Source organism: Triturus cristatus, chromosome 3_2, assembly GCF_964204655.1.
Source record: "Triturus cristatus chromosome 3_2, aTriCri1.1, whole genome shotgun sequence".
Classification (NCBI taxonomy): Eukaryota; Metazoa; Chordata; class Amphibia; order Caudata; family Salamandridae; genus Triturus; species Triturus cristatus.
Window position 1 is genome coordinate 287,717,391 of NC_140584.1, and position 17,679 is coordinate 287,735,069.

General features: G+C 45.8%; 1 protein-coding gene across 1 annotated transcript in view; it reads left to right on the plus strand.

The window, feature by feature from the left end:
• Positions 1-10,717, plus strand: part of E2F2 (E2F transcription factor 2) — a 42,808-nt gene extending 32,091 nt beyond the window's left edge. The window contains exons 6-7 of the mRNA XM_085647655.1: positions 6,620-6,776; positions 9,007-10,717. Coding sequence (XP_085503781.1) covers positions 6,620-6,776; positions 9,007-9,311 — 462 coding nt within the window. The 3' untranslated portion in view covers positions 9,312-10,717. The remainder of the gene's footprint in view (positions 1-6,619; positions 6,777-9,006) is intronic.
• Positions 10,718-17,679: the final 6,962 nt, after the last annotated feature.

Below are 17,679 nucleotides of genomic sequence, written 5' to 3' on the forward strand. Positions count from 1 at the left end.
TTTCCAAAAGGGTGGACTGCAGGAAGCACTCTTTGGAATTGAAGAATTTTGTAAGACTAGTGATAAACACGAGAAACTACATTTATGGTTTTAAATAAACATCGGGTAATAAAGGGTAATGTGTGTTTAATTGAGCCTCTAGAACAGAAAGACGTTTTAAATTACTTAGTCACCTTAGCACAGAAACTGACTTGGAATCCCCAGATCAAAACTATAGCTTTAAAACACCAAGTGGGAGGAGCATTAGTGAAAGAATTCAAAACTTCTTTAACAAAGCCAATTAGCCCTGCCCTACAGATTTAGAGCATTAAAATAGTGGGATCTGTATTATGACTCTTAACTCTGGGGCTGTGAATCTGACTCCTCATCTTACCTGAAAACAAGTTTTTATGATATATTACAAAATACACCATTAAAAACCCTGCGTTATGACTTGGTTTGTAAACCCCTGGATGATGCAGTGAGATTCCACCCAATAGACTGTGGACTACCCCGGAGTTAACACATTATGCTGCTTCACTAAAGAATGGTAGCAATGGGCTTGAGGCATCTATGGGAGGATCCCATGGACAAATAGTGTTTAAACTTAAATAGCACTTGTTAATTTGCACCAAGAGTAAGTTTTGGAATGTAACCCATAGGAATAAGATTGTCATTATGCCATAAGATTATCATGATGCCATAATCAACAATCTAGTTCAGGATTGTTGCATGATTTACATGGGTTTTTAAATCTTTGAGATTTAAAAAGTGGAATTAGGCCTAAATTAATTGGCTATTAATATTTAGCATTATGTATATCTCGACCTAGGTTCAAATAATGTAATTATAATTGTAAATTTGATTTTGTGAAATTGACCCTGACGTTAACTGAATGTTTAATGTTTTTATGTTGATGTACTTCTATGAGCCTGGAGATTAAAGTGATGATGATGATAGTGGGGAAGGAATGATTGTATCTGACTTTGTTAGTGGATGATTTGGAGAATGCTCGAATGGGTTGTCTCGGTCTAGGGGTGGAAGTGAGTTGTCAGATGCACAACTGACTAGATGCATCATTGGGTGGAAGTGTGCTTGTATGCTTGAGTTGAATGCTTCGTCAGTGGAGGATATTGCATGGGTGAGTGGGCAGATTGATGTACAGGCACACCTGAGGAGATATTGATTAATCAGCCACTTGGAGGTTCTACTGCTGTGTAGATTGTGAGCAGAAAAGCTTCAATTCTTTATTCTCCTTTTTTATTTTAAACTTTAAAAGTAAGCTATTGGAGGGGGCATTGCATTAGCCTGCTACTTTCTAAAACACCATCTAGGTTGTCCCAATATGCATGCACAATGAGCCAGTTGCCATTAGTAAATGGAAGGGTGTGGCGATTTTGCATGCCGTGCCTCCGTTCTGCTTTGTCTAAAGACGTGTTTCTTTTGAAAGAGAATCCTGTCACTCACAGCACCTTGGATGTCAAGACCAATACTCTTCAGCTGGGGCAAAATGGGTGGAGACTTTCAGTTAGTCTTGTCCACCAACTCTGCAAATGCCAGTGGCTTCCTAGGGCGCTATTCCTTTACCCTTTGGGGTTCTGTGGCTCAAGTCCTCTCTGGTATTCCTGAAGATGTGTAACCTATCCTTGCCCAAGCTTTCCAGGACAGTCATGACTCAGCCAAGTTCACAACTCCCTGTGGGATGGGTACCACAGATTCCGTAGGGCGGGCCATTGGTGTCAGGCAATGTGTAGTCATCCTTACAGACGGGGGACAAGGCGGGCTCTGCTCTTGCGTGGTTCAAGGTGAGCAGGGCCACAGCTCGCTGCCTGGAATTACCTGCTTCACCTTGCCAGTCACATCATCTCTACTGCTGCTTTGGCAGGACTCCCTCGTACTGCCTGCCAATCCAGCTCTACAAGACGCCCAGCAGGCTCTCAGTCTAGGCAACCACTGCGCCCTCCCCCGGTCCAGTTGAATGGCTGCCCAGTCCACTACCCCCTACAGCCCTACCTGCTAAACCATTTTAGTGCACCCTTAGTGGAAGACAGCCACTCTGAGAGGCAAGGTCTAAAGATTCTTGTCCGTGCCTGCAGGCTGTAACCTCAGGCTTTAATCTTCTGCCGCTGCACTTTCCACTGTCCCCAGCGACTGAGGACTGGCTCTCCATTCTTTGCCATGAAGTTCAAGCCATTTGCCAAATGGACTATTGAGTTTGCCCGTGCCAGAAGTAGGGCGTAGTTTATCCCACTACTTTATGGTGCATAAGAAGGATGGAGGCCTGCATCCTATTTTTAGACCTGTATCTGATCTACGCGTCCCCTCCCCCGGAAAGAGGGATTCAAAATGCTCACTCTGGCCCTGTCTGCCCTCAACACTGGCGATTGGCTGGGGATGTTGGATCTGCAGGATGCATATTTGCATATACCCATCCTGCAGGCCCATCTGCGCTTCTTGGCATTTGTGTTGCGACGGGAGCATTTTCGGTTCACTGTGCTCCTCCTTGGTCTCACCAGTGACCCTCAGCTGTTCACAAAAGTGGTGGTAGCATATCTTTGGAGATCAGGGGTGCCAATGTGAGAGTGACTCTTTTGACCTGGTTCGCCCCCAAGTTGTACCTGGTTTTGATGTGGTTTAGATTGTACCACTCATGGTCCCTGCCAACCAGGTCTCCTGTGCCAGTGCTTCTTCCCTAACCAATATCCACAATTGGTACTTCTGCCCCCTGTAAGTCCCTAGTAAGTGGTACCCAGTGCCTGGGAGCTGAGGCACAATGCCACTGCAGCTTGCATGCCCTTGAGGCAGAAAACTAGTCGACATGGCACCCTGCCTGGATGCCATGCCAGCCAGCACTGCCTGAAAGTATAGGCAAGTCCCTCCTCTAGCAGGCCTTACAACCCTAAGGCAGGGTACACTATAGCACAGGTGAGGGCATATTTGCGTGAGCAGATATTCCTCTACAATATTAGGGTCCATTGCTTGATGGAAGTGCCAGTGAAGCCATTGAGTACATGAGCTTGAAACTAGAGTTCAACAGCACCACAATGGCGTCACTGAACCCAGGAGTGTTTGGTACCAAACTACTACTACTCAATAAATCCACACTGATAGTGTGATTTATTGTACCGTGTGCTCAGCAGTGCCCCCTGCAAACCTCTGACCAGCTGTAGGCAGCCAGCCACCACCAGACAGGTTTCTTGACCCCCCCCCCCCCCCCCCCTGCAGCGAGCTCCTGCTCTCTGGGACCAAAAACAATCCTCATCCTCGGCAGAGGTGTCACCGCCTCCCCCAGGATGGGCCAGTGCTTAAGGGAGAAGCTTCAAAGGCCGGCTACCTTTGTAATGCGACCTCCCCAGCCTTTGCTTCTAGCAGCAGATGGCAGCCCCTGGTTTACCTCCTCTGTCTTTGTCATGCCATCTTGAAGATGGGGAGACTCCTCCAAACGGGGCTAGGGCTATGTCCCCTCCCACAGGAGGGTGGCATAATTGGTGGTGTAGTCACCCCAATTAAGGTGCCCATTGGCCTTTACTACTCCCTTAACTCCCCTAAATTTAGTATTTAGGTGGCTCCCCCAGACCTGGAAACTAGTTTCCAGGTCTAGGGGAGCTTCCTAAAATCTGCAATGACTTAAGACCTCTCTGCAGAGAAGACTGACTTGGCCCCAGCGCTACTGGCCTGGCTCTAGCTTCGACCCTGCAACCTGTCTTTCAGCCAGTGACATCTGAAAACCCTGGGAGGACTGCTGCCTTGGAAAAAAGACTCCAATCTCCCAAGGACAGTGTCCCTGTCCAGAAGAATTCAATCCAAGGACTTCTGATCCAGGCGGATCTGTGTTTCTTACCCACTCTGCACCCAGCGTCCACGCCCCGAGTCGGTGGCCCACCTGCCCAGTGAATTCTCCCAGCAATCTGGACCTCGAATCCAGCGTTTGCTGCCCTCTCCTGACCTCCATGCCCCTGGGCTTTGAGGAGCTTTCCCAGTAGTGCCCCTGTGGCCCCCCTACCTCTCACCTTACCTGTGCTGTTGCTGGTTTTATGCCTGAACCCTCTGGTTTGATGCCTGCAGCCAGTTTCCCAAAAGATTCTCCATTGGAAAGCATTGGGCGCCCGGCGGCCCCTGTGCAGCTGGTTGTGTTTGGTGCTCTTTTGCTCCCCAGTCCCTTTGCTGGTACTAGCCCCAATGCTTGGCCCCTGCTACTGATCCACTTAGCTGCAAGCAGTGTAGCTTCTGGCACCCCCAGTGAAAGACATTGGGACGAATTCCAACTTTGAACTGTGCACCCAGCTGCCCCTGTGCTGCTGGAGGCGCGGTTTTGGTACTCGCCTGATCCTTGCTCCTTGATGTCCTTTGGGCCCGAGGAATGGATTTGTAAATCTTGTACTTGCCTGTTAAACCACATTGTTTTCCCCTTAGGATAACATTGAACTGGTTAAAAAATATTCTTCGTGTCGAATTATGAAAGTGAAAAGTATTTTTATTTGAAAAAAACAGACGTACTTTATTGCAAAGATCTTGGTAATGAAATGCAAAGTATATTTTTCATAGGTGTGGATCTCCTCTGAGTCGTGTGACCATTATTGGTCAATGGTGTGAAATAACTGTCTTACACTCCTGTGTTAGGCCTAAGGCTGCTCACCCACACTACCACTAATGGAGCACTTTGGATTTTACTTTGAGCCCTGTGCACTTTTGGGGAACCCCTTGGACTCTGTGCACGGTAGAACCACCTGGTAGCAATACCATATACAGAGCTAGCTGCCTACAGCCAGTCTTCCCAACCCCCCCCCCCCCTTCCCCGACCCCCTCCTAACTCGATGACTGACTGTTGAAGGCAGGGTCACCTCAGCAGTTGTCCAGCACCTCCAGACTATGGCAAACTTCTGGTCATCTTTTGGGCTTACAATCCACGTGCTGTAGTCATACATAACTCCTTCTGACACTGCCCTTCCTGGTATCCATTCTGGACACTTCAGTTTTGTGCCTTCCCCTGGGAGTCCAGGACATTCAGGCAATGATCCCGATCTTGTTCATTACTGCCAAGAACACCCAATGGCTGCACTTTTGCGTTGTGGAATCCTGGCGGTAACTGGGACGCCGGTATGCCTTTCTGCTGGTATCACTCTTACCTTGAGTTCCCAATAAAGTCCAAACTGGCCAGACAAGTAGTCTTAGTGGCCCAGATTAGGCACAGTGTGTGGTATCCAGAACGCCTGGGTTTTAACATCTGGTTTTTGGTCGGGCTACCCCTCTGGATCTGTTGTTGCAGCAGGGAAGAGTTATGCACCCAGGCCTTCGCAATATCCATCTTCATGCTTGGAGACCGTGGAGACAGCTGACGTTTGATCGTGTTCTGAACGTGGTTGTCTTCTTGGTAGCCTGGCATCCCTGTACAATAACTGGGACACATTTGGGGCAAATTTGGGGCTTTGTGTATTACATAGCACTTTGAGTTGCCTCACATAGGACAGTCCGCTCCTTGTGAGTCTCTGGAGCGAAAAAAGACAAGGATGCGCAAAAGAGAACAACCTCATGCTGAATCGTGTACTACATTAATATCCGATACACACTTGCTAAAAAGCATCCTCCAGAAGGACTGTGCTCGTTCTACCAGGCCAAAGCTGCTACTGCTGCATTGGCATGCTGCTTCCCTGTACTGCACATTTACCGGGTGGCTATGTGGGTGGCCCTAAATAAATCCATGAAACACACTTGTCTGGACAGAGTGGTTTGTTGAGGGGGGTATTTTGTCTGCTTTGTCCTACAGGACTTTCTGGTTTGAGTCCATCCACAGACCCTCCTCTAGATGGGTTATGCTTTGGTGAGGAACCATGGCTAGAAGTCTATCAGAAGAACAAGTTGGTTACCTTCGGTAATTCTTTCTGGTAGAGAATCCATCTAGCTGCAGACTCCTCAGCAACTCTCCTGTCCTCCCATTCTGTGATTGGACTCTATCCAATAATCAGATGCCAAGTTTTGGAATCTGCACACCGTTCACCCAAAATTGATTTTGGAGGTCTGTGGCTGGGCACGTGGGCCAATTCAAAAGCAACTGACAGCAAGTCCATTAAGGAGCGGGTCAGGTGGTAGCCTCATGGTGCCAGCTACCGGTGTGCTGAAATACTGCTGAACTAATTTCCTGATCTACTTTAATGCCGTTGGAATATTCAAAAGGTGGGCAAATTGTGGCTATATAGTCTGTACCAGAAAAGTGTTACTGAAGGTAAGTAACTTCAGAGACTTCTAGCAGTGAATTCCTCACTTGAACAGGTACCAGCTGTTGGGTTGTCAGTAAGATGGTTGCTCTTTCCTGTTTGAGTGGTACTATATTGCATGGAGGATTCCTTTCAAAATGATTAGTGTTCTTTTTTTGTTTTGTGTATTGCACTGAGTGTTCTAGCCTAGTTAGTCGGCCACTTTGTGTGGCCCCTCCTAAAAAAAGAAAATAAACCGTGCCGGACAGGGCTGTTCACAAATTGAAAACCTGCAAAATACAGCTATGGGCCACTCCAATGTACAAACCTATTCTTATGTGAAAAATGACATTTATTTGTAATTTTGCTGTTGCCTGTCCAACTCTAGGGGGTGATTTAATGTAGTCCCTTCTTTACTGTGAACTTCTGAATGTTCTGTCCGTGCGCAGGAGAACCTGCAGATCTACCTGAAGAGTTCCAACGGGCCCATTGAGGTGTACCTCTGTCCGGAGCAGATAGCCGAGCAGAAGCCTAGCCCATCGAAGCTCGGCAGGGTGGCCAGCACCATGGCCCAGGAACGCTCCTCTGTCTGTCCACCGCAAGAAGGTACATGGAGGGGATGGAAACTGTTTGAGAGGGGGGGGGGTGCAAGTATGAGGTGTATCTGAAAGATTGAAGTTTTTAGAATAATAGTACCATCTGCTCTGGAAATTGAAGGGAATAGGAGTCCTTGTTGAAAGATTACATAAACATAAATGGGATTGGCGCTGCTGGTGGGCTCTTGAAAGGACACTCCAATTAGGTGTCTGTGGACGCAGCATTTTCTGCATACTTATGGATTTACCCCATGTGTCCATCAGATGCTGCATTTGCAGATTGTAACCGTTTCTAGCTTTGGGCAGGAAAAGTTAATAAAACATGGTGATGTGCTGCGGCACAGTGGATGGCCCATCTTAGAAGTTGACTAGTCACATAGAAGTTATCTATCAATATTGTAAACAGTTGCTAAGGTGGAAATGGTTCCCAGATAGTGTTAATGTGTTTAAAAAAAAAAAGTAAGGTAATGCTATAATACTGTCTCCATGTTCTGCACTATGACGCATTGTGGATATTTTTTCTGCTCCTTGTGGAGTTCGACGCAAATCCCCCCCCCCACCCCCTCCCCATCATAATGCTAGTTTCTGCTGATTCACTGATTTTTGGTCTCATTTGTGGTTTTTTTTTTTAATTTAGAAAACTCCTGAATATGCTTTTATTTTTTGGGACGGGATACTGGGGAGTTAGTTATAAAATTGTCTAGCCATTGTTGGGCGCACCCATAACTTCTATTTCTTCTCTCTCACACACCCCTACCTGGACCAATCCTCTTGTATTGTGGATGCTTTTCTTTTGTACTATCACTGCCTACCTATTCAAGATAATCTTTGCCGCCCTCTTTTTTTTTTTTGGGGGGGGGGGGTGTGTCCCAAGTGCCCTGCAGTGGCAGGTGGGGTGGTCATTCACCCTTTGACCAGTCAGAGATGGGCTTACCAGCTGCATTGCCATTCTGTAACATGGTTTGACTAATGTGATCATTTGAAGACTGCTTTCTTACCCCGAGACACTTAAATACTATGTCTTCATTGTACCTACATCTGGTAATGCCCCATAGTCCAATATTTTGCACGCTTAGGATGCAGTGTACATGGCGATTGTGTCCTCTGCTCTTTCTAAATATAGGATTTGGTGCTATACATTGTTTCTCACCAAACCTGCGTGCAAAATTAGATCTAGATCCTGGATGACCGCCTCCACCATCACAGCCTTTTAAACAACTCACATAAAAAAAAAACACCCTGGCAACGCTGCCATAAGGTATATTGTACACTATTAAGTTATGATCATTAGTAAAGTAGCCAAATCGAAAATAGATTACATTTCTTTACAAATGTCAGCCTGACACATTTTCCAGTAAAAGGTTCTCATGTGAATTTGCAGTTTTTTATTGCATAAATATCCATTTTGACATTCCGCCTATTAAATGTTTAATTAAGAAAAGTGCTCTTGATATCCATAATGAGGGAGCCTATGCTACATAAAACCATAACCTGTTTTTTGAGCCTTTTGATTGTTGCTTTGACAATCAGTATGTCCTCTTGCACACTAGTGAGTGGGTCTGTGCAATGGGTCCTTGAGATGACTGTTTTTTTCGCGTGTTGTTCATTCCTAAAAAGCCCCTACAAAATGTGCCTCCCTATTCAAACTGCAGCCAGCATGTCCCCCACCCCAGTGGTGATATTCACTAGACTTGGTTTGACCCTTGTGTTTAAACTACTTCAGTTGGTGACTTGGCGAGTTCCTCCTGAAGTTCATTGCTGCCTTATGTCATGTACACTTAATCCTGCCCTGCTAATTGATGGCCCTAATCAAAACTGAGCTCTCCAGTTTCCCAGGTCCATGCTTGAGTAGTTTATGTAGTCCACGTTTTTGCTTTACATACATTGCCGTTGTTGTGTATTGAGGTGCCTCAAGGGGATCTGTGCCAAAATCACTATTTTCCATGCACTCAGGTATTTCTCCCACCACTTAACAGGTGTGAGGTGGTGGGAGAAACACTGTACACCTTTAGCGTACAGTGCTAAAGCGGGCTGAAATGAGGGGGCACCAGCAGTCTCAGCCCATCTGCCATTGGTGGCTTTACCATTTGGTGAAAATGGGTGTAGGCCTTGCAGCCAGTACACATGAGCTGACACACTGATAGCCTATTATTGCATGCATTAATTCACGGGATGCTGTGTTGCTCTTGGGTCAATTTCTGGGGCTGCACTAAGTCTGGTTTCCTTTTTCTTCCCCACAGAAGTTTGTGTGAAAAAGGAGGTCTGTGTGAAGACCGAGTTGTGCACGGACCTGCCGGTGTCTGTGAAAACGGAGTGTGCCTCCCCTCTGATGGATGTCGTTCAGGGCATGCTGGACTTACCACACCACTTGCTGCAACAAACTGAGGACCAGCTTCCTTCCACCTCCTTCGATGCAGACACTCCCTTTGTCAGTTTCTTGCCTCCTTTAGACCAAGACGATGACTACCTTTGGGGGCTCGAGGGTGGGGAGGGTGTGACTGACCTCTTTGAGTCTTATGACTTGGGTGACCTGCTGAAGGATTAGAAACCTGATTTTGGGGGTTGTCTTCTACTTCATTTTCTGATGGTGCTCATGTGGCACTCAGAAGAGGAGATCCGACCGTCCAGGTTGTGAGATGGGAAGTCATTCCAGACTACTCCTGTTCCGTAAGGAGATTTCCCATGGGGTGATTGCATCTCTTGTTTGTGATCTGCAACCTCTTCACTCAAGAAAAAAAGAATCCCTGAATGAGCCGTGGGCAGGCCTACATGAAGTCTGCTGATGTATGCCCAAGGTTGCATAGGTGTGATGAACTATATAACTTCGGCCTTCACAGTATCCATCAATTAGCCCTGCCTCGAACACAGAAGACGTCGTCATCAAAGGAGCCATTGTGAAGATTTATGTTCACCGGGCGAGCCCATCTTGGCACAGTTTAGATCTTGTTTGAAATTTGGCATGGTGATGGTTTAAGGAGGCTTGTATTCTTCGATAATCCGATCTGGGTCCTTGTAGCCTCAAGCCTACTGTAACTTGCACCACTTTATCCTGAAATCTTACTTGCATGCTGCTGTTTGTGGTCCTTTTCAAAGGCATAAGAGGTTTGCTCTCCTCCTTGTGTACTAAAAAGCCAATAGGATTTAAGTTTCAAAGTGCTGCTTGAATGCCACTGCATTTAAAAAAGAAGGTGCTAGCTGTCTTGATTTCCCCCCCACATTGCAGTCAAACTGCCTCTTGTGGGCTTGAACACTTGCAACCGGCCTGTAGGTCACCCTGTCATTCCTCTTAATCCAGTTACTCTAGATTCATGAACCTCCTGCATCAATGAAGGAGTCTTTGGATATATTTCCTCAACTCTGCAATTGTCGGAGTTACAGAGCCAAGCCTGTGAATACACTTTCAAAGGTCTATAGCCTATGAACGCATCAGTTCGTAGGCCATAGACCTTTGGGTCTATGGCGCAAGGTCTCTGTTCCAAGCTCACTCGCCTTTCAGTATGAGGCTTTCACAGTGGGCGCCAGGTCTGTATTGCCCATGCATACTGTTCGGTTTATCATTTGTGGGCAGAAGTGCAGTAGGGAGATGCAAGGTACCGGTTATGGAACCAGGAGGACTGGTGTTCTTATTCAAGGTTCTCCACTTGACCAGGCTTTGAGATCCTGAGACAATTACTTTACCTGCATATCAGCGCTTTCCTGTAGCTACCCAAACAGGTAGTGATTCAACTAACCACAGTTCTCTGTTAATATTTGATGTGCACGTCACTTTTTTGGGGGGGCAGGGAGGAGCAGTGTACGGCTCAGCGGAACCACTGAGCCTTTAATTTGGTCTATCGACTTTAGCTTAAAGTCTACTTTGAGCTATGACGGTCTTCCCTCTCCGGTTGCACCCAGGTACTGTAGTAATTGAAGATTTATAAAGTTCATGTATTAAATGTATTTCAAATCCTACTGAGTTGACTGACGTGGACACTGGGAGGTGGAGTAATATGCCAAGAATCCCAAAGTGTGATCAAGTGGTGAAACTGGGATTAGAACCCAGGCCTCGTGGGCCCAAAGTGGAATCTTTGCATTCACAACTACATTAAACAAATTGTGGTTAGGGCCAGGACCTCCAGCTAAGACAAGGGGCTGTGTTATTCAAAGGGTCCATGTTCCGCAATGGGCGTTTTTGCCTGCTTTGCACACCCCCTGGAGCACTTTGGTATTACAGAATGGGCTGCAGATGCTTGTGTGGCCCTTTCTGTGATGCAGATGGCGCTGGCGCACGTATAGCACCAGCTCTATCACCAGAGGGTGTTCCCTAATTTGCATGGGGGTGTGGTCCCATGCAAATGAGGAATCCCTTTGCCTCTGCGTGTACTCGGGAGACTCATGGTCAGTGCGCCTCCTGATGGCAAACCTCTGGAGGAGGTGAAGGGGGTCCTATGGACCCCCTAGACATCCACTTGCAGGTGGGTTCAGTCACTCCCTGCATCTGCCTGCAAGGTGATCGCCCCTTCTTAAAACTGCAGGTGGGTTGCCGCCTGCAGTTAAACAGGTAGCGGCTCCTTCAAAGCCGCTCTGTATTTCACTTGAATGCACTGATCCAGAGCAGCACGAGTTTGCGTTTGCACGGGGGGCAGTGTATTCCATCTAATAAGACGTACTCCTTGTTGGTTCCAAGTGCACCTTTTGAAAGGTGTGCCCAGTGCAAACCAGGAAAATGCGCTGCAGTCTTAACATGGCCCCAGGAGTGCTGGGAGTGGTGAAAGGCATGCTAGCTTAGTTTCCTGTGCTGCGGCTCAATTGCCACCCAATTCCTGTTTGTTCAGAACTGAAACCTTTTCATTATTTTTGTGTAGTTCCTGTGTCTTGCACAAAGGGGGGATGTCTAAGGCTAGTAGCCGTTCCTTTATGGTAGCACATTTACATTTTATATGCAACTAATTTCCATACAGTTTGTATACATGATCAGCGCTTAGCCTGAAAGAGGCATGTAGCGAACCATCCTGAACCTGTTGGACACCCCTGATTTCGTGCTTACTGCAAACTGTTTGCCCCTGTGTCCTGCTGAAGACCGGTGTGTTTAAAATAGAACCTTTGACTTAGTTTAGTGGCTGCATTGGTCGTCCTGGGTCAAAGGTTGTGCCCTAAAAAAAAACACTTCCTCCTTTCACCTTGCACACTTCACTAACAAAATTTGGTGGCACTACATTTTGTATCAAAAGGTGTTTGCTGCGGACTGCCACTGAATGTAAGTGTGCTTGTGTTTTGAGTGGTGTACAAACAATCTTACTGCTTAAACTGCAAGGAACCCCATATTCCCCTTTCAGCTAGGTAGCACCCACAAACCGGTCTCCACCGTATCAGTTGGTGCACCTCTTGCTTGAAAAACTGTGCTGTTTTTAAAGTATAATTGTGAAAATGTATTTGCTGTTACAATGGGCTTTGGAATGGACAGGCTTCTGTAGAAGCCTGTCGCCTTTAAGGCAAAGCAATGTGGACGTTGCTAAAGTGCGACGTGCAACCTTAAACATTAACATATTTGGAATGTTTTCAGCGTGCAGTCTGAGGGCCTTGGCAGTAAGCGGAACGGCGCAGAATGAGCAGTCCAGTTGAGAGCAAAAAGTTGCTTTATGAGGGCAGGTATGCAGCTAAACTGATGTACTTTACAAGTATCAACCATCCCTCCTCGCTAATACAGATCAGCCTATCCCTGCCCAAACTTAAATCCCCCCCCCCCCCCCTCACAAACTCCAAATAACATCCAAACCGTTTGCCCCATCCCCCTTTCATTTCCTTTACCTTGCTTTTAGACCAGACCCAAGCATTTCTCTCGAACTCCTGTCTGCCAACTTCCCCCCTGTCAAGACCTCAATCCTTCTGGCCTAGTGTCTTATTTCTGACACCTCTTCTGACAACTAAAGCCTAGCCCTAACTTGAACCCCCAAAAAGTGGACCAAAAAAAAAACCAATCCAAGAATCCTGCCTTTTACCCAGCAATGAAACCACTGAAGATTGAAAGAACGGTGGTGGACAAAACTGCTATAAATCTCGCCTGGATCCCAGCGCTCTTTTGGTGCCATCAGTCAGCCTAGTGCGTTCCAAATGACACCTGAAAGCCGACACTAGACCATAAACTGATCAGTAAGGGCGCCCCACTTGTCTGGATTGCACCATCTGTCTGAAGCATCCTGGGGGTGGCTTCCCCACCTGGGAAGCCACCCCCAGGAGGCCTCGTTTCCCCTGTCCTGTTGCTTTTAAAGCTGCTTTGGTGTGATACCCTTCAAGTGCTGGTAAGCTCTTATGGGTGGGGGCTTACGTTTTTTGGAGCAAAGTATTGGCTTGGTTAAAACGAGGTCACTCAATGTAGTGGGGCTACCTTTTTCAACCTCTGATCTTTTAACATTTTCTGTGTCACATGACCTACAGAAAAATGAATGGTCTATAAAATATGCAGCACTGCATTATTTTTGTGAGGCCTACCATCCTCCCTTCTGGAGATTGCTGCCGGATTCTTATTTGCAGTTGTACTTTAGACTTCAGGCATTGTTGAAGCACTGATTTGAGGATTCATAAAGGCACCAGCAGTCTAGGATGGTCTAGTGTCTTTGGGACAGAGGACATTGGGGCACATGTTAAGACTTGCATTGTAGGCTGTCGGAGCAGTTTTAGGCCCTTCTTTTCAAGACCAGTAGGCTTAGAGTAGCTTAGCAGTCACGCCATTAGAACTGGGGGCAGTATTGTACTCGTTAGGTGAGGTTGTCAAATGGGTACAACAATTTCCTTCTGTTCAGCCTCCCCAAGAAGTTGGATGCAGTGAACTTAAGTGTTAATATCTTTCTCCCCATTGGTGAAAGTGTTGACCATGGAAGTCTAAAGTAGGTTCCGATCTGTTTTAACCGCTTCCTGTTAATGGTTTTCATTTAAATTAATTGCTTGTTGATTTATCTAAAGTGAATACCTTGAATCTATCTTGGATCAGGAACTCTCAAACATACATTCGACTCCCCAACCATAACTTCCTATTGATCAGTTGCCACATGTTGTGCTTGTTGATTGCTTCAGATCTGTGCTAGTAACTCCATTTTTCCCTTCAAAATTTAATGACTGGGTTCGGAGACTTTTTGCCCAGCAAAGTGGCAAAATGTTTTAAAGGGGTTGCATGTACAAATGCCAATAGTGACTAGGTTGACCAGCTAGCTTCTGTTGCGGTTTTCAAGGGGTGTTATTACTTAATGGGAGTGCTCTCCCCTTTATATTTTTGTCTTGTTCTTTTGCACTGTTGGTTGCTGCCTGGGCTCCTCCTCCTGAAAATGACTTCAGTAGAAGGTTTGAATTCCTCTTCAGGTTTTCTGATTTGTAGTCTGCGAAACTGCTTGTGAGCTGAGTAAATGTTTCCTCCTCTGACCTGTGGCGCTGTCTGCACCTTCATCATGCTCCAACCCAGGGTCCCAGTAGATGCTCAGATTCAAGCCTCAGCTGGTCCTACAGTGACTGGGCTAAACCCTGACTAAACTCTGAAGTGTTTACATTAGGCACTTGCCAGTGTGGTACCTCTGTGGTTCATCTTGTGTGGAAACCTTCCCCCTTTGTAACAGCTTTGTTGATGTGACCAAGCTAGTCTCTCGTTTCTCTCACCAACTTGCACCCTTCATTTATTTATCCAAAGGTTTGCATCTGATGACCATAAAGCGGTCACTCACCAGCCTTTCATCTCTGGCATGCTTGCCTAGTTCCCCTCCTTTCTTGACCATCTTTATAATAAACCATGCCAGAACACTTCTGGTGTGTCCCAAAACCTATCTCTAGCTACATAGGGGATCCTGTGGGTCCTGCTTTAGCTATATAGTGTAATCTTCTGATGACAGTAACTTTTGAGGAATGTTTGGGGTGGCGTTTTTTGTTGTAGTAGATTTGACACTTGAAGGTGCATGTGGCCATCTTCCCCACTTGCACTGGTAAGGGAGGGAGAGGAGGAAGTCTGACTTAATCTACTGGCCCCTACTTGTCATCCTGGGAGGTAGATCACTTTCCATTTTTATTGGTGCATGTGTTGAGGCAGATCAGCCATTCAAGCCTCACGGTGTTTCTGGTGAAAAATCAGGGCTTTTCATTGTAATTTGTACTGTCCTATCCCAGTTTCAGTATACAGCTTCACACTTAATCCATTTTTGGAAGCAGTTTCAAATTAATGAGGTTATAACCACTTGCGTGTGCTCAAAGGGGCACATGAGAGGCTTGTATAAGGATCTGAAATGCTCCTAATGGTCAAGTAAAGCTTCATTACACGTGGCTTGCTCTTTCCCAGACCCCAGGCATCCCCACGTCTTTTAAGAAGACTGGTGTCTTTCCTTGATAGGAACCCTGGATTTAGGTGTATTCTTTTCTGGGCAGGCCCCTCACTCTTCAGTGTAAGCGGTACAATGAATGGATCATGGTCTTATTGGGCTTCAACTTTTACTCTCCCATCTTTGTATGTCATTTGTTGCCACATTGTGGACCTGAGTTGTTTTGGAATTCTTTTGTCCCCGGTTTGTGGGGCTTTCCGAGGACTACAGCCTCGTGTCTGCACCAGAACTGTGCCAGTCCTCTTTGGTAGATCAGAGAGCATTTAAACTGTACTAATCATCTTCTGGGAGATGTTTGAGAAGTGTCCCTTCATATGTTTGAGAGCAAAGCTCCAGTGACTTGTCTACTTTTTCATTTTCTCTGAATAATCTATATTTAATAGTGGTCACCCTGCTGTCCTCATTTACAGCATTACTTTGTTGGTTATTTTTAGGTGGCTACTCGGGCCTGTGTGGTGATCCACTGTTGGCCTTTGCCTCCACTCACAGGGGTTGATGATCAGATATTTTCTGAAGTTGGTTCAATTCACGAACCCTGTCCCCAGACCTGTGATACCTTCTGAAGAATAATTCTAAGATGGAGCCGTTGCCAAATATCTCCCAATGGGCAGTCAGCCACCAAGAAGTAAGGCTCATCGGACATTTGTTAATTTGGTTATTTTACAAATCTCTCTATGCACTGTCCTGGATCACTACACTGGGCATTACCGGACTAATTCTTCTGCTATCAAATAATACTTGTATGCTGCTGTATGTGCATGTTGCTGCTCAGCTTGGGCACAGCCAGTCTGCGTTTGGTTTTGGCCCTTTGTGTGCAATCTCAAAAGGCCCTTCTCGTGTTAAGTTCCGTAACTCTTCATCAGGATCTCAATGTCTTCATTTACGTATTTCATACTCCTTGAAAACCAGTACCTGATTAAAGCAGTCCTGCAGAAATGCTAGCAATTGAAGTAAGAGTCTCTAGTTTTTCAAACTCCTTTCCCCCCCCTCCCCCCCCCATCACTGGAGAAATGCAATCCCTGCATTCTATGCACCCCCTGATCTCTAGTGTTGCTATATTTTCATTCTCAGTATTGCAGATATTGACTCCATCAAACTGACTTTTGCTGTCTCTATCTTTTAAGTTTGTCTGGTGTCGTGCTGGGCCATAGCTGGACTCGCATGCTCATGTCTCCCAGCATGGCTGCTTATTGATTGATCTGTTAGTTTGGTTTTATGTTGTCAGTTCAGGTCCTTTCCAAACTTTCTGGCAGTACACTTAACTATACATATGTTAATGACCATGTGGGCATACACTGCCCTGAAAGCAATGAGCAACCTCTCCGCAAGTTTGGCTTTGCCATCCAAAGAAGTTTGATGTCCTGGCTCTAGTCTGCTGATGATGGGATTAGATTATCAGACCTGCATCTTGTTTCATTGATGATCGAGCATCAGTCAATAACAGAAAATGGTTCTCTCCTTGCAAAATGTAATTGTGGAACTAGGAAAGTGTCAGCTTCTTGCAGACTCCTGTGTTACTGAATAGAATTGTTTAATTTGATAATTCCGACTTCCCTAAAGACAGAATATTTTTCAGTGGGTTTAAACAACAGTCTACAAAATGTTTGTTATTTATGAAGGTAGTAGCTTGAATTCCTCTTCTTTCCGTTCTTTCATACATTCATCCGGCTTTTTAGCATGTGATCTTAGTGACTCGCTCGCCTTCCTAAAGCTGGCTAAATGGGTGTATTTTTATAAAGAATACATGGCCTTGCAGTATAAAATAGTTTGTGCTATAATCTTTCAAAAGATGTGCAAACCCACATCTTTTAATGGAGGTCTGATGGATTTGCTCATGACTTGGCTGGTTTTCTTCTTGCACCTTTAGCCCCTATGTGATCCTGGATGTGGTTACCTGCCCCCTTAACCTCCCCCCCCCCCCCCCCCCAACCCACAACCCCTCTAGTTATCCAAAGGCACTTAACATATTCCTGTATGATGTTTTGCCATTTCTATGAAGCTGTGACATGGCAAACTTGTGTTTACCTGTGCAACATGCCCAGAGTACTATAATCCTTTGTGCACGACTGTAATGTGTGCATCCCATTCAGTTTTAGACAGTAGATTTTGGAGATTTTAAACTACTGCAAAATTGTATTGCATGAGAACTTAACTGGGTTTCTTTTGATAGTCATTGATGTGGGACATGCTACAAAATCGTGATGGGTGATGCGTTCACTCTTAAAGTGTATTGTAGGTTGTATGAAATTACAACTAATGCCTTTATTACGCAGTGCCTTTAAAATGAAATAGTAAGTATATATATCAGGTCAGTAAAACCCCTATTTTTAAATATGTATATTCCCTCTTCGACCCTTACCCCCTAAACTCACCCACCACAACCCTAAAACTGCCTTTACCACCCTATAACCTTAACCACTCCTAAACTGTAAATACACCTTCACCATACTAGATCTTTACCCACCCCTAAACCCTAAATACACCTTTACCACCCAATACCCTTACCTCCTGCCAAACCATAAAAATACCCTTACCCACACCAAACCGTAAATACACCCTTACTGCCCAATACCCTTACTC